The sequence below is a fragment of the Mustela putorius genome, unplaced genomic scaffold, assembly GCF_011764305.1.
Source record: "Mustela putorius furo isolate JIRA1106 unplaced genomic scaffold, ASM1176430v1.1 tig00003987_pilon_pilon_pilon, whole genome shotgun sequence".
In the NCBI taxonomy this organism is placed as follows: domain Eukaryota; kingdom Metazoa; phylum Chordata; class Mammalia; order Carnivora; family Mustelidae; genus Mustela; species Mustela putorius.
The window spans coordinates 17,837,273-17,854,715 of NW_025422126.1; the positions used below are offsets into that span (position 1 = coordinate 17,837,273).

Here is a 17,443-nt window from a genome sequence, read left to right on the forward strand (position 1 = left end):
GTGTTTGAACTCTGACCACCCAATCTGCCTGATTGTCACATCATTTCTAATAGATGCTATCTGTTTAACTCAGCAAAGAGGTTTCATATCACTGTGAAATATCCCTTGGAGATCTCAAAGATCTGTCCCAATCTAAACTGTTAACTTCCCACTAATGAGGCTGTAAATCTCACCCAGGGAAGGCTGACCAATACTTCCAGAGACAAGATAAGCCAAAAGTTTAACCAACCCAGTTTCATCAAAACTCATTTCTCCCTTTGGCCTCTGGCTTATCAAATATCCAGGGGATAATTTTAGGCTAACCAGTCATTATTTGAGTATGCTCCTTAGCATAAAGGTCCATAGTTGTTGTTGTTGTTGTTGTTGTTTTTTCAGTTGAAATATACTCACATTCTTTGTTTTTAAAGTACTTACATAGATAATAACCATGAATCTAACTGAACGGTCAGTGGTGAAAACTGTTAAGCATGTATATATATTTTGTAATCTGTATCACCTGAACACTTACAGAAAAAAACTTTTTTAAAAAATGTAATAATCATTGCCATATTTTCTTGCGATTTTTATTTTAAAGATTTTATTTGAGAGAGAGTGCGCGCATGTACTCCTGAGCAGGAGGGTGGGTGTGGGTCATGGGGGCTGGGGAGGAAAGCAGAGGGGAAGCAGACTCCTTCCTGAGTGTGGAGCCCAACCTGGGGCTCAATTCCAGGACCCTGAGATCATGACCTGAACCGAAGGCAGACGCTCAGCCGAGGGACGCAGGCGCCAGGCTCTTGTGATTTTTACAATTTAAAAGTAAGTCTGTGTTCTCACAAAGGCTTGGGAAAAATGTAACATGTTTGACTTACACATGATTAACAAAATCCTGCGTTTTGTTACTGCAGAGCTGTCAAGTAGGCCAGAGGTCAGTTCAAATTAAAGGCAGTTTTAATTTTAAAGGCCACAATCTTGATAGGCATCTACCTGGAATCCCTGAAAGTGCTGCTCTAAGGGGCTCCCGTCTGGGAACGGGGCTCCCGTCTGGGAACGGACCCCTCCCCCCACCGCCCGTGGCGAGCGGGGAGGGCCGGGAGCGCCCCCTACAGCTGCGGAATCGGCGTGGCGGCCATGGCGATGCTCTCGATGGCGCACTCGTCGGTTCCTCTGCGGATCCGGAAGTACCCGTTCTCCCCCCAGCTGGCGCCCCAGCTGTTCTTTACAATCCAGTAATCCATGCCAGAGGCCGCGTCGGTGCCGTAGCCCACCAGCAGAACGGCGTGATTCGTCAGCTCGAAAGGGTTGAAAGGGTCCCGCAGGCCCGTGTGGTAATAGATCCCAGAGCGGTAGTGGAAGAAGTCATCGTAGACTTGAAAAGCGACGGCCATGGGCCCGTGGTGGACCAGCTCGAGCTTCATCAGGGCCTCGTTGCAGGCCCCGTAGAAACCGCCCACGTAGTGGTACTCCGAGGAGTAGTGGCGGGGACAGTCCTTCTTGGGTTTGCAGGGCGAATCCGCGGCCTTGTAGGGGAAGCAGGCCTCTTCCACCAGCCCGAAGTCTTGGGCGTACTTTCCTGCGATGAGGTACGGGAAGCCACCTTCACAGCCTGAGGAGGAATACCACACACACTGGTCACCCCTCCGTTAGAGAGCGGCACGGAAGAAATGGTCCCCTTTCTTTTTTCTTTTTCCCCTTTCTTTTCTACTCCATCGATCCTGTTACACTCAGGAGCCGTTCCTAGCTTAAATGCTACTGGGTCCACTGCCCACAGCCCTCTACGTACCTGTCCTCTCATCGCCATCGCATGAACACACAGTTATCTGGCATTTGGGCTGGAAGGAACTATAGCCTAGTGCTTAGGTGGGAAGGCTCTGAAGCCTGACCATGCAGGTTCAAATCCTAAACTGTGGAAGAATTTCACTTCTCTGTCCCTCTGTTGACTTGTTTGTAAAATACAGATAGGAAGAGAACTTTCCTTGTGGGAGTAAATTAGTTACTTCATGTGAAACCAGGAAAAGTTGGCCACTCTTGTCATGATTAAATAGCCAGACACCACAACATGGCTCTTCCTGAAGGAAGTCTGCTCTGACCACCACCTGCAAAGAAGCTCTAAATCAGGTTCCCATCACCCTCCTCCAGTCCTGGCCATATTGTACACATCCCTAAGCCTGGATTTTTTCTTCAACGTTCCTTTGATTATTTAATTTCTACTTTCCTCACTTCAGTCTAAGCGTCATGAGGGTAAGGACTGTCTTTGATACTCAGTCCCCAGGGCCTAGAAGTCACCTTGGTGGTAGTTTTGTAAATATTTCAGAAAGACTAAAAGGTCCAATGACAAAGAATCATTCCTAAGCAGTTTCACTTCATAATAGCCAAATCTGGGGATGACAGCAGAAAACTTTACGACGAGAATGTTTTGCTCTAAATCAATGGCAGCTGGGCTTTCTACACCGTCACCTGAGGCCTGTTCTGGAAGCCAAGTACACATCTGTCACTCTCCCCTAGAGAGAAACCAGTGTTAGCGTGGCTGTAGTATGAATTCGGATTCAGAGTGAAAGTTTAGTTGGAACTGAAAATCTAATATTTAGAATCTATGTGGCCTTCAAAATGTTATAGAACAACTTCACATCTGTCCCGGCTCTGTAAATAGGGCTATAAATAGGACTGTCTACTTCTCAGGGTTTTGAGCCTTGTTGGATAACGTACATAAACGGCCCCGAAGAGCTGGTGCTCACTCAGTACAGAGTAACTACTGACATTTTGCTGAATGGTGCAGTGAATTCCATGAGAAGCACTTGTTAGTAAGTGAGAAGGCCTGAACTCCAGAACTTGCACCCAGGCACTCTTGACTGTAGACACTGTGCTCTGTGCCACACCATCCTTTTACCTTTGTCGACCATGGCCAGATACACCCAGGTAAATAGCGCCTGAAATACGACACTCACCTTGCGCATATTGGCTGCAAGAGACCACCTCCTGAGGGCTCAAGATCGGGGTCTGCGTGTTGTTGGTTAGTATACGGATTCGCGCTTCCAGCATTCCCATCGAAGCAAATGCGTAGCAGCTTCCACATGATGCTGGTGATCAAAAGCAAATACATGTAACCTAAGGGAACTTTGAAGCACTTACAAAGAAACATGGACACATCTAGAAATCCGAGGGGAGAGATGCAGTTAATATATTTATACTGAGTTCTGCTGCTGTTGTTCATAAGGATCAGTCCAATACAGACGATTCAATCGATAAATACTATTAACCTCATAGCAAAACATAAAGATCTCAGCTTTTTCACCGAAAGGCAAATGTTATGACATGGGGCTTTCCTTGAGACTATTTAGGAGGCAAAACAAAAAAGAAAATGAAATCCAAAACACTCCCCTAGTCTCTGCAAAGCATTTGACAGTATTCTTGACAATGAAATTATATAGGTCTATAGCACATGGAGCCTCTCAGTTGAGAGAACCCTTTGGAGGGATATACGTGAGCTGAGCTTTCCAGTATCTTAAGAGCAGCATTTTCTTTTTCTTTTTTAAAGATTTATTTATTTATTTGAGAGAGAGCATGACGAGCACGCACACAGGGCAGAGAGGGCCAGAGGTGGAGGAAGAAGCAGACTCTCTGCTGAGCACAGAGCCCGACGTAGGGCTCGATCCCAGGAGCCTGGGATCATAGCCTGAGCCAAAGGCAGACACTTAATCAATGAGCCACCCAGGTGCCCCTAGTGATGCCTTTTTAGATACAATACAATCTTCTAATGCAGACTGTGTTCTTTTCAGTTTATAGGTCTGCATCTACTTTAAACAATCTTTACATTTTCTTCCCCATCATCTTGTCACTAAATAGGCCAAAGTTAACTGGCACATTTTGTTTTTAGAACCATCCAAGTAACACTATCCTTGGAACCCCGCTTTCAAACGACAGAGTGTCAAAGAACTAGATTAGCGAGAGTAAACTGACAAAGCCAGTGTTCCTTTCATGAGTCTGCTAATAAATAACATCCCAGGAATCTGGAAATGGTCCCATTTTGATTATCCGGCATTCCTGGGCCACAGCGGCCACAGAAATAATCACTCTTGCTACTAAACACAGAACTCTTCTCATCAGACCATCCAGCACTGTGAGAGGGCTAGGCCATGTGTCCATCCAAGAACTCAGTATGCTGTTAACAGAGACACCATGGGAATGAGGTAAGGAGATGACCTTTCTCAAGCCAGTGACGTTCCCAGAAGAATCTGTCAGTTGCCAAGAAAATTAATGCCTCTCTTCAGTTAAGGCTGGAATACAGATTTTAAAAGGTCTATTATCCCTTAAGAATACTACAGCTTAAAAAAGAATAAAGGGGATCTGGGGCGCCTGGGTGGCTCAGTGGGTTAAAGCCTCTGCCTTCTTCTCAGGTCATGATCCCAGAGTCCTGGGATCAAGCTCCACATTGGGCTCTCTGATCCGTGGGGATTCCTCCTCTTTCTCTCTCTCTGCCTTGCCTCTCTGCCTACTTGTGATCTCTGTCTGTAAAAATAAATAAAATCTGAAAAAGAAAACAAAAGAGTAAGGGGATCTGACTCATTCAGAGGTCTGTGGTGAATACATTTATTTCCACCACCTCAAACAGGTAATGTTATTTTTACACGGTTTAAGTGTTTTCAGCTATAGCTTCCCACAACAGAGAACACACTGAGCTAAGAAGAAGGAGTCAGGAGTTTTCTCCATCCTCAGCCTGTCTCTCAGCCGTGTGGCCCTGGGTAAGTCACTGGACCTTCCTGGCATTTCTTTTTATCTTGTGTATAAAATGAACAGCATGGAATAGACAGGGTTAAGGTCTCTGCATTCCAGTACTCATGGTACAGGTGGTATTTAGAACAAGGCTTAAATGAACTAGAGTTTAGACAGTAGGAAAACACTACACTTCCTAACTAATATGACCTGAGAGACATTCCCCCCTCTCTCTTGAAGATACAATAGTAAATAAAGACAGCATAGCGCAGAGAAGAACCCAGAAAGTCCAAGCCTTCCAATTTCCTAGCTTCTTCTCCCTCTCAAACTTGGAAGAAATCCAGCTACATGGCTGGTGCTTAAAGCTGCTTTCAATTGTAAAGGTAAGACCTCATTTGTCCTGCCAATATTTCTTCTTTTCATTATCTTGATCTACTCTCTGAATACAGAAAAGTTGTGAATTCCCTTCACTTGGGTAATTCTGAATTCTGAGTGTTCTAGAATGCTGGTGTTCCTGAAGTCAGTGGAAATTTCCAAGTAGCCCTGTTTTTAAGAAGAGAAAATAACTAATATTTTCCCCAACCTTAAGTAAAGAAAATTAATAGGAAGTCAAAAGGGGAACCTTAAAAATTGCTCATGTCAGTACAAACCATATTTACAGCACTCAAACAATATGGGATATCAGAGATAATAGCTTTTGCCAAACTACAAGAAAAGCAGTGTCAAAGAATTTGGCTTTAAAGAGTCTAATTTCTGCCCCCTTGCAAAACACCCCCCCACCCCCAGATTATTGTCTTGTCACCAGTCAGCTGTATCTTTTAGGAAGTAAGTGGAACTAAACTTCTCTTTTGGCCATCTCCCATGCCCCCGATGGATTTTAAAAACTCTCTGTGAAGTAGTTACCCTTTGGTTATTTTAGTACTTTGCTTGCAGATCTTGTGAAATGGCAAGTCCCTGGGCCAAGAGCCATGCCACAGTACTCTTTATATCCCTAGCCATTAAAAAAAAAAAATCTTAACAGATGTTAGATGCTCTATAAATACTCTATAATACAGCAAAAGCAACCATGCATCAGGCCTTCAACAATCAACACTTGACATACATTATATACTTAATCCTGTCAGAGAGGTTTAGGGAATGCTTGATGACAGTAAATTTTAATCCTCTCTTAATATCCCTTTAATTTCACTTTCCATTCATTCCTCAATTTACCTTCAAAGTTCTCTCATTTCCTAACCCCCCTTTCCAAAAAAGCCCTCCCCGGGAAAGGAAAGGTAGGGAAGAATGTTCAGGATCCACATATTCTCTCGAGTGGAAGAGTCCCAGAAGAATGTGTAGAAGCAAAAGCAAAGAGTCGAGTCTGATGTCCTCTGTAGGACAGGAACGTGATTGGCTGGGCTCTAAGACCTGCTTGAAGCTCCGCCCACTCAGAACACTTGGCAAGAACTCACTGAGCATGGAGCTGAAGGGCTTGTGGTGACTGCTGAGGAGTGAGAGGGGCTGATTATCACTGAGTATCTAGGGAAGGGGAAGGACAATTTATCTTTGGGTGCTATTAATTTATACTCCTCTCAGGAGACACTAATCAGAATGTTTCTAGACAACAAATACTACATCTATTTTATAGTAACAAATCAGTCATGCATACTATAATTATCTTCAAAATGAGCTGAGAAGCAATAAACCTGAGTATGGCATAAATGATCCTCCATGTGATTGTTGGCTAAAATTTAGGATAACAGGATAATTTGCTAGTGAGTACTATTAGAGGAAGAGTTATTAAATCTATTCATATTGGATCAAATTTCCAGAAATAATGGGTAAAATGCAACAAGAGTGACACTTTTGGTAAATCTGGGCTGTGTAAAGCCTCCATTCAGGAAGCGGGGTTAATACTTACCATCATGTGTCATGTTCTGACAGAAAGTGAATTAAAAATGTCCTTACACAGTTCAAAAAATCTACTTTACCAGAAAAAAAAATTGAAAGGATGCATTTTTCTGGGCTCTTACAGTCATTAAAACTAAATGATGGGGGGCAGGGAGAGGTGGAGAGTGGGTGGACAAGTAGCAAAGAAGGATTCCACCAAACCACTTGTAGGAGGAAGACCAATTTTAACTCTAGGTGAACCTTTGTTTCTACATGAGTCTCTCCTGCGAGAGAGGGCAGAGTTTGTCTTACCTATTACTGATTAATTTCATTAGCTAGCTAGAACATATTTTGAGAAGGATGCCCAAGAATGCTGGGCTCTGCTGGAGAGCTTATCTATTATCCAGGTCTGTCATGGATACAAAAGAAGAGGTGGCCACTGGCCACGTACGTTATATTTCTTTACTAAAGTGGATCATGCCTGTTGCATCTCTGTATGCCCTGAATCTACCCAAGAGCCTGGCACATAGTAAATGTCCAATAAACACTTCCAAATGAATAAATGAAAAATCAGTCCTTTTTACCTTGGTTTCGAACAGGAGTAACAAAATTGATACCATGAACATTTCTCCAATCCCACGATGCTGGCAAATGTAACATCTTCTCATTTATGTCAGCGGTCAGTGGTGCAGGTTTGGGCCTGGGATGGAAATACACATCAGACTTCAATATAGAGTCTTTTTTGAGGATAATTTCCTAACCTTTAATTCCATGACTTTAGCTACCTGGCTGCCTAGAATCTAGATTCTGGCCTAAAGAGCACGTGTCCCATCAGAGTTTCCATTACACATGTCCATTATGCAATCTATCAATTACACCACTAAGCTGTGTCAATGGCTTTTATTATCTGTGTCTTTTTCAGGATCCATTATCTTTCTTCTATGAAATGACACTGGTTCTGTACATCACGGAGAGGTTACTGCTAGTATACTTAAATACTGCATTTTCTTAAACAGATTTTGACCAAGAAAGTAGACACATGGGACGTTAAAGATGGCCTTTGAAGGATACAGAGAAAAGAGAGGAGTGAGGCAGGTGGAAAAGAAGGGAAAGTCTCAGGATAAAGTAGACTGACCAGCTCCTTCAACAACAGACCAAAATCCTTCATCAGTATCGAAGTGTAGCCTATACAATGTAGTTGGAAAGTAAGACCCGAAAAGCAGAGTTGCCTGGAACAATAGATAGACACATTGTCTGGAAATGAGAAAATTGTCCTACAAGCTTCTTCGTATTAGTAATTTAAGACAAATAGCATTCCAGCTCTAGACATGCTAGATTTCTTGGGAGCTTTCCAAGTCTGCTAAATGACTTCATTGTTCCATGTCTTTGTGCTGCTACTCCTTTTATCTAAAATGCCTGTTGCCGGGTGCCTGGGTGGCTCAGTGGGTTAAGCCGCTGCCTTCGGCTCAGGTCATGATCTCAGGGTTCTGGGATCGAGTCCCGCGTCAGGCTCTCTGCTCAGCGGGGAGTCTGCTTCCTCCTCTCTCTCTCTGCCTGCCTCTCTGCCTACTTGTAATCTCTCTCTGTCAAATAGATAAATAAAATCTTTTAAAAAAATAAAATAAAAAATAAAATAAAATAAAATGCCTGTTGCCCACTGCTTAAAAGAAATCCCTTTAGGGGTTTTTCTCTGATTTCTAATTTAAGGACTACTCCCAGAGCAGCCCCTCATCACCAGACCCCAAGTAAAACTCACTGCTCTTCTCTTTCAACTCTTTAGTTAGGACACTACTATTATACCCTGATAATATGTATCTTTCTGATACTGTAACTACTTGAATTTCTCATTCAACTTGGCATTGCCAGACTGCACTATTCCAATGTTTCAGTGGTTATCCTGTACTTTAGACCAGATTCCAATTTAGTCACTGGTAAAGATTATTTCTGGACTTCTTTGTGTCCTCTGTAAGTACTCCCAAGGAGCTCCCTTCTGCACATGCTTCTTTTAGAGAGGATGTTAAGTCAAGGCTAGGACACAATGGAAGGGAGAGGAAATAAAGGGAGAGAAATAAGAATCACATATTAATAGCCATCATAACCTTGAGAATTATTAAAAATAGACAGCACATTCCATACAGAAATGTCAACTTTTCACTAAAATATTAACTAAGCCAGGACACTGCTGGAAGCTGTATGTGACACAGAGATGAACATGAGATGGTCTTTGACCATATGAAGGTCAGCATTAAGAGACATGAAACAGAGCAATCACAATCACAAATACAAAGAAGTTGTATTATCATAAAATATACAACTTGGATAGTACCCATGGAATAACCAAGGTACTTTAAAAATCTATGCACCATGAAAACTGTATATATAGGGCAGGGGAAAAATCAAACCAAGAAACAAATATTGGATACTTCCTTCAAGATTTGTAAGTAAACATTAGGGTATGAACAACTTTTGGAAGGAAATAAATAGTTTCTGTGATTTCACACTGAGAGCCCAAAAGATTTGATCAATCAACAGATATTAACTAATTGTCTTGTATATACTTAGGAATACACTATGTAATTTGAAAGATAAAGAAGGAATAGAAATTTGGCAGCAAAATGTAATTTCAGAGCAGGTATTTATCTTAGGGTCATACTGACCTCCTACAAGTGATTTCACCACTTACTAGCTGTGTGACATTTGTCAAAGAGTTTAACATCACAAAACTCCAACTGACTCCTACTAAAATGGGTATAATCACCTATACCTCAGAAGATTATTATAAAAGCTCAACGTAGTAATGATTAACAAGTGCTTAGAATACTTCCTGTCTCTGCAAATCCTTAATAGAGTAAGCTCTTATGATGGTAACTACCACTATCATCATCCGTGTCAGTAACAGGACTAAACATGATGCAGATACATTTATTTAAGTGACCATCTGGCCCAAAGCAGGCACTCAAATGTTAACTTGCTTCTTCCTGGCATCCTATAAGGCTGGGTGTTTGCCTGTCAAGATACAGACAGACAAAACCAACAATGTGACAATCGATCTCAATGATGTGAAAACAAAGAGTGAAAGAGGAACTGGTGAGACAAGAAGACTGCCAACATTACTGGTACACTACACATTACAGGCTCTTCCTTTGGCTCTAGATTTCTTAAGAATCTGGTGAAAGCATTACTCTACATTCTACATTATTCTACACTTCTGGCAGTCTCAATGACTCTATAAACCTCAAGTTAAGAATCTCTGAGAGATTCTATTATGTCACTGGATTCTTCTAAAAGAACTAATTCATGTACAAAAATGCTACCAAAAACCAAGTAGCCAGACCACAATGTCTACTTTGGTATTTCCCATTTCACTCAGTTCTACCTCCTACCCTTAAACTTCTGAATGGAGCCTTAGCCTTAAAAGCAGCCCTGCAGGAAGCTAGCCTTTCTCTAAAACAAAGATGGTTGGGTGGAGGGACAGAATCATCAAACATAAAAGCAGCATGGCCCATGAGGCATGGCCATGCAATTGTGTCTGAGGCTCAGATCTTTCATGTGGGAGCTCTGGGACCCATAGGCTCAAGTGCTGACACTTCTTCCTCTCATGCTCCTTTGGATTTTCACTGAACAGTTCTCGACTTCCTGTCTCACATATGCACAGTAGAACTCTGTCACTTTAGCAAACCTGAGAAGGGACACAGCGTGCTCCCTTCCCTAATTTCCATTAACCAGAGCGTCTCATGGACTAGAAATTCCTTAGAACACACTTTAATACTGTAGGAGATTCTTTTGAGAAAGGGGCAGAATAATGAGAGAATGCTATCAGTTGTGACAGGAAAATTCTCCATATAGCCTAGTAGTTGAAAAATGTCAGAGCATTAGGATTATTAGTCTGCAAATGAAAAAGTGAGAAATGCATTTTAGTTAATTAACCAATTAGTGGTCTGTTCAAATAAAATCTGAACCAAAAACTCTATAGATGTTAAGGAAATAATCATTGTATTCTCTGAAAACTGGAGAATGTTTCAATATACTAAGAGAGAAAATAACCGACCTACATAATTTATTGAGTCCCACTGACTCCCTATTGGTTTCCAGTTCTCTGCCCTTCAGTTATACCAATTTCTTCTCCTGGAACAAAGTATGGCATCACAGGAATATCCTTGGTCATTTAACCCATGTTAAGGGACCACATATCCTGGTATATATAGTTTGGAGGAAATTTTTAAAAATCTGCCAAATTCCTGACTCTATAAATTCGAAGTATATTTGATTCAATCTCCTTAAGAAAGAACTAAGCTATGGGGTGTGTAAGCTACAGATGGGAAGTGTCACTTCTGGCTGAGGGTAGCTAATAGAGATAAATTGATATAGAAGAAGCCATTTTTTTTTTGCTGGCCCTTCTAACAAAGAGGTTTTGAGATTTTTATAGGTGACAAATCTGAGTTATTACAGGCTAGCTCGTGAGGGATACTTGAAGCAAAGGGAACAGCATGAATGGAGGTAACTTGAAAGCAAAGATTTCGGTAATTGTGTCATATTGTTTGAAAACGGGCCATGGTACTAAATATAGGCATAGTCACATTTAGATGGCTTTGGTTACCAGTAAATGTATTAAGAGATAACAGGTAGTGATGCAACCATAGCTGGATACAGGAAGATGAAACTGGCATTTCAGAGAAGGGCTGAGAATGGGGCCCGGGAGGGGAAGAGACCCAAGAGATAGCACTAGAGAGACAGGAGGTGGGAGGCTGATCATAATGCAGCAGAGAAATGATCAAACCCTACACCAGCATGTAGAAAATGGCCAGGGAATGATGGAAGTGGCAGATGTTGTGAAAGCAAGACCCATAAACAGGACTCGGAGAGCATCAGAAAACCTATGGAAAGGAGAGGGAGAGAGAACAAAGATAACCTAAAAAAGATTAGGCTTTCATGGCCAACAGAATGGTGGGCAAACCAGGGAGAGCAAGATGAAAGGGAGGGTGACCTTCAACACAAATACCTTCATTAGCAATACAGGGATATATGCTTTATTACCTGGGCATTCTCCAGCTACTCCGGCCACCGCCTCTCCTCATCATGTCTCTCAGGGTCAGTGTCTCATATTCCATGTATCTGGTTGCAGTCCAAGACTTCTGCATGGTATTGATCGCTTTCACAAACTCATCGTTATACTTGTAGAGCCTATGAGAGCTGCCAACAAAAATAAGGTAGCCTCAGTTATCCTCTTTATTGATGTAATTAGACTCCATTAAAAGAGGTACCCTTATGCTCTGGACCTTAAGTGGAATGTGTAATCATCTTTTAGGAAGGCATTTTTTTTGTAATGTACCTGAACCACTTTATTCAAATCTATAAAATAATCTTTATTCTATATTTTTAGTATAAAAATCCATAAGCTAAGTGCACCTCACTGCAGAGAGAGACATGATACTGAATTTCCATAGCAGTCAATGGTATAGTCAAACATCACATGTTCAGAACACAAAATTTAGATAAACTGAAATGATCAGATAAAATAATCGAACTTCAGAAAACAAAAACCGAACTAAAACAAAAACTGATCCCTGAAATATTCTTTAAAAAAAACATATTTTATTTATTTATTTGACAGAGAGAGACAGTGAGAGAGTGAACACAAACAAAGGGCAGAGGGGCAGGGAGAATCATGCGGAGCCCGACTTGGGGCTCAATCCCAGGACCCAAGGATCATGACCTGAACTGAAGGCAGACACTTAACAACTGAGCCACCCAGGTGCCCCAGATCCCTGAAATATTCCTAACCCTCATGAAACTTCACTGGTCTCAAGTCATTTTGTAGTGAGGCATTCAGAGTATGACCCCATTAACCCAGCTCAAGAATCCTTGGGAGCCATGAGTAACTGCATCATCCTCTCTAGCATTAAATTTTACCAATTTTTTTAATCAAAAAATCCCCTTAATCTGGCTCTAAATTTATCAGGCTTCTGAAATGCATCCCACTCCTTGCTCCTCATATTTTAAACAAACCGTTGTTTATAGTAGTTTCTGTTGATATCTTTTGTTCAAACAAAAATCGGTTTTTCTGGTACCAAAGCAAATTTGAGTTTGGTTCATACATGGAGAGACAACCTATGAGGAGGGTCCAAAAAGCACCCTTCACTTTTGCCTGAGGAGGTGCACAGCCTGGAATTGGAATATCACCTATAAATATAAAAATTCAATATGTATGTATAAGGATGGTCAATGAAACACTTTAATAATAGCAATACATTATAAATACCCTAGGGGTGCCTGAGTGGCTTAGTGGGTTTAAGTATCACTCTTCACGTCAGGTCATGATCCCAGGGTCCTGGGATTGAGCCCAGCATTGGTCTCCCTGCTCAGCAGGGAGTCTGCTTCTTCCTCTGCTTCTGCCCCTGCTCACTACTCGTTCCTTTTCTCTCTTTCTCTCTCTCTAAAATAAGTAAATAAAATCTTTAAAAAAATGATAAATAACCTAATAAGCATCTGAAGATAAGGAATGATTAAAGAAATAATGGTACTACATAGTTTATTCAATGAAACTGTATAGAAATCATTTAGCGTGTGAATATTAAGGGAAGCCACACTAAAACGGGAGTAGGGAGGTTGGCAGGGAGCTTTCATGCCCTACTACTGGTCATCAACTGTGAATCCAACAGGAAGATAGGGACCTTGCATGTGAACACCATCTACTACCAGTAAGAGGAACAGCCCAGCCTAAAGAGATTGCCACATCACAGCCAATGAGAAGCCATGATACTTTCACCTCCTGGTTTACTCCAGTGGACTTTTTGTTCATAGAGCCTTCCCAACCCTTCCTTTCTCCTATAAAAGAGCCTGCTTCTCCTTCGTTTTGCCGCCTTGCCTACAGTTTTTGCTGTAGCTTGCCTGTCCCAGTTGAGGTTCCCTGCTATTCCCTAATAAAACCATCTTTTGCTGGTAAAATAATTGGTAGTTTTAATGTTAACAAGTGATATGGAAGAGTGTTCAAACTTTATTAAATAATAAGGCAAGTTATCAAAGTTTAGATAGAATTAATCGCTTTTTATGAAAATACACTTATATTCTAAATACATTTTTGCAAATGCCAAAAATGGTACGTCTGAGTTGACAATGTAGGATCACTACCTTTCCTCACCTTCTATAATTTCTACAATTTACCTTTCTTTTTTTTTGTTTTAAAGATTTTATTTATTTATTTGACAGAGAGAGATCATAAGTAGGCAGAGAGGCAGGCAGAGAGAGAGGAGGAAGCAGGCTTCCTGCAGAGCAGAGAGCCCAATGCAGGGCTCGATCCCAGGACCCTGAGACCATAACCTGAGCCGAAGACAGAGGCTCAACCCCTTGAGCCACCCAGGTGCCCCTAAAATTTACCTTTCTAACACTGTAATAATGATAATAAAAGGAGATGATGGCAGAAACTGTGTATCATGTACATATAACATGGCAAACATTATTACCGTATGGTGCAAAAAATATATTACTACATGGGACCTGGGTTTATAACCTTGTTACTCAAACTTGGTTCTTGAGTTCCATATTAGCAGCTGTACCTGGAAGCCCTCTAAGTATCCAGTCCAAACCACCTAAGTCAGAATCTATGTTGTAACAAGATTCCCAGATGATTCAAAGTACCACTAAAATTTGAGAAGCACTGGTTTCCCTGTTATCAAATGCCTGGATATAGATACAAATAAATCTAGCACAAAAAGCATGTTTACAAAGCAAAAAGATTGGGGGAGTTGATTAGTCACACAATTCAAACCCGCATCAAACTTATGTGCCAGGTGGCAGGAATGACAGAATATACAACATTATTTCTACTAAGGAAGGGTCTATTACTTAGGCGTAACTCATTATCCAAGACTTCCCAATTATCCAAAGCAAGACACATCTAATCTGAGTAAATTTAGCCATACTGTGAACTTTTCTTTCTCTTTTTATTTAGATGTTCACCAAGGAAGTATTCTGATACAGTCAAAAAACCTGGGAGCACTGAAGACAGTAAGAAACATGTGGAACTACATGCAGAATGTTTGTGTGTTTTTATCAAAGTTCTTCCTTTCTTGGTGCAAAGTGTGGAACCAGAGAGGCACCTTCACTGAAGAGATTTTAAAACTGCCCTAATCATATTTCTGACAACACTCCTACAACAACAAAAACAAGTTGTAGTTGTTTGTCTCTTTAGACGTGGGGGTAAAATTTTAAATTGTAAATGTGTATTTTTAAGTATTTTCTACTGATGAGTCACTACTGATTTTGACGTATTCAAGAAGCAGAATTCAGTCCTACTTCCCTTGCTTTATCGCTGATAGCTGGCAACCATCAGACACAGACATGTGCATTGTAATAATGACAAGCTAGGTCCCAAACACTGATTTTCAATGTTTAAGATCCAAGGATACTGAAAATAATGTACTTTACTATGGGATGACAGATCATTGAGAGCTGAAAGGGACCTTGAAGGGAATTTAGTCCCCAGTGTTCATTTTATAGGTGATCTAACAAACACAGGTTCTGAGCACTCCAGCTGGTGGTAGTTTCTTCATAAAATGAGGCAACGTTTGAAATAATCAAGAAGAGCACATTAGTACATAAAATCTCCTAAATGGTGGGGTGAAAAGTGAACAGTTTAATAAGAACTGCATTGTTCAAGGATCAAGCCAAGCAATTAAAAAGATAAATTCAAAATGGAGGGGATGTATTAGTTTAGATCTTGGTGCGTACTTTTCCAGACAAGTACAACATGTCCTCTTTAAACCCATGCCCCCAACCTCTCTACAACAGAATCATTCATTGCCAGCATGACCTGGCTTAGGAGGATTTATTCATATGTACTTTCAGTGGATTTCATAAACTAAATGAAACAGAAAAAGTTGCTACCATTAATATCCATTTGTCTTCTCCTTCCAAGTGAATAAAATCTGAAATCTCGTTTGTATGGTTCAGTTACTTAAACTGGACCTTACTTAACAAGAATATTAGCTACTTGTTTTATGTTGAATTGTGTCCTTCCAGAATTCACAGCTTTAAGCCCTAACCTCCAGTACCTCTGAAAGTGACTATATGTGGAGATATGAACTTTACTAGGGAAATTGTGGTAAAATGAGGTTGTATGGGTAGTCCCAACCCTGATTAAGATTGGGTGTGCTTAAGAGAAAAAGAGAGGACACAGAGAGAGGGTGGCAGTGTAAGGACACTGGAAGAAAGTGGCCGTGTCAAGCCAGGGACAGCGGCTTCCCAAGAAACCAAACCTGCTGACACTGATCTTGGACTTGTAGCCTCCAGAACTGTGAGAAAATAAATTTCTGTTGCTTAAGCCACTCAGTTTGGGGTCCTTAGTTAGTAGTTAGCCCTAGCAAACTACTACACTCCATGAATACTAAGAATTTTTATTTCACTTACTCATTGTCTTATGTAAAATTTATTTCAATTAGTATCACCAACATTTGTTGCAACATAAACATATGTATCTATGAGAGTTCTACAACATGTTATCACATGGCAATAATAAAATGATTTTTCTTTATTAGTCACTGCAATTCTATGGTCTCTCATACAAATTTCCTTTAAAGCCACCATTAGTCCATTACTTTGGGAGTGCTATGGAGAAAAACACTTTCTCCTCTCAGTTCCATTACTCAACACCAGGGAGGTTTTACAGAATATGGCTTCTGTTTCTAAGCCAAATAAACTTTATGTAATCAAAATAAAAATTTCCAAGAACTAACCTAGACACATACTTCTACATACTCTACAGCAAAATTAAATGTGTCTCCCACTGATGACAACTCACTTTTCCTGGAGCCTCCCAGAATCGGCTGTGTTCACCTTCACCTTCTCAGGGGTACTTCCCACCTTGGTCCCAGTGAAACAAGCCCAGTTCCGGCCCAGCACATCATGCACCCATCCGGGCAGGGTCTCATTGCAGTAACTGGTTACAGTGTGACCCTCTTCTTTATACTGCAATTAAATCAGGGGAGGAAACGTCAAGTGAATCAATGATCCTCTCGTAGGTCCATTTCCCTGGCTCCCATTCAGTCAAGAAGCTCCTTTTTTCATCTTGGGAACCAGACTCTGCCAACCAAAATAAAAACTTCACCCTGAGAGGTTACATTCTGCAAATTAGCTAGAAAAGGATGAGAAATAAACTTTTCTATGATTACCATCGCTGAGTGCCAAATAATATTTACATATGAAAACATTTCTGGGAATCAAAAGCAGGGGAAGAAACATTTTTAGAGCATCTGCCACATTCCAGGCATTTTACAAAAGTTCCCTCCTTCAATCTTCACAGGAAGCCTATGAGGAAGGAGGCTTCAATAACCTCATTTTACCAGCCAGCAAGTAGAAGTCCAGCTCAGAGAGGCTATGGAGCTCCTAAGGAAACAGAGCCGTGAAGGGGCAGAAACAAAATTCTGCTCAGGCCCTCAGACTATACCTTCTTCTACTCACAAACTATGGACTCCAGCAAAGGACAAAACAAAGAGCGAAACATTTCCACACATAAAATCTTTTCTTCTGTCAACCTCACAATTGAGTAGGACATTCTGATTATGGGGGAGCTAAGAGAAACCTGATGATTAAATATTCTCTCCATTTAATGACACGAATATGGCCCTTTGTCTCATCGCAAAGTTCATACTGAAAAACACCTACAAAGGAGAGATCTGGGATTTGAACTCATAGTTAGGCTCCAGAGCTTACAACCCCTCAAGTGATAATATCTCCTCAAGGAAGAGGGACATAATATGCAGAATGAGAGAACAGTGTGGGAGGAAGGAAACAAATCAGGCTCCACTTCAATGAGGGGGGACTTGGGCCCATGGCAGGCATTGATTTAATCTAACAGAACAAAAGCCCAAAAGCAGCCAGACAACCAAACAAA

At 41.1% G+C, this 17,443-nt stretch overlaps 1 protein-coding gene across 1 annotated transcript in view; it reads right to left on the bottom strand.

Moving 5' to 3' along the window:
• Positions 1-547: 547 nt before the first annotated feature.
• Positions 548-17,443, bottom strand: part of CTSC (cathepsin C) — a 35,493-nt gene continuing 18,597 nt past the window's right edge. The window contains exons 3-7 of the mRNA XM_004763558.3: positions 16,352-16,518; positions 11,590-11,745; positions 7,140-7,255; positions 2,922-3,053; positions 548-1,582 (exon numbers count right to left, since the gene is read on the bottom strand). Of these exons, the coding sequence (XP_004763615.1) occupies positions 1,080-1,582; positions 2,922-3,053; positions 7,140-7,255; positions 11,590-11,745; positions 16,352-16,518 (1,074 nt within the window). The 3' untranslated portion in view covers positions 548-1,079. The remainder of the gene's footprint in view (positions 1,583-2,921; positions 3,054-7,139; positions 7,256-11,589; positions 11,746-16,351; positions 16,519-17,443) is intronic.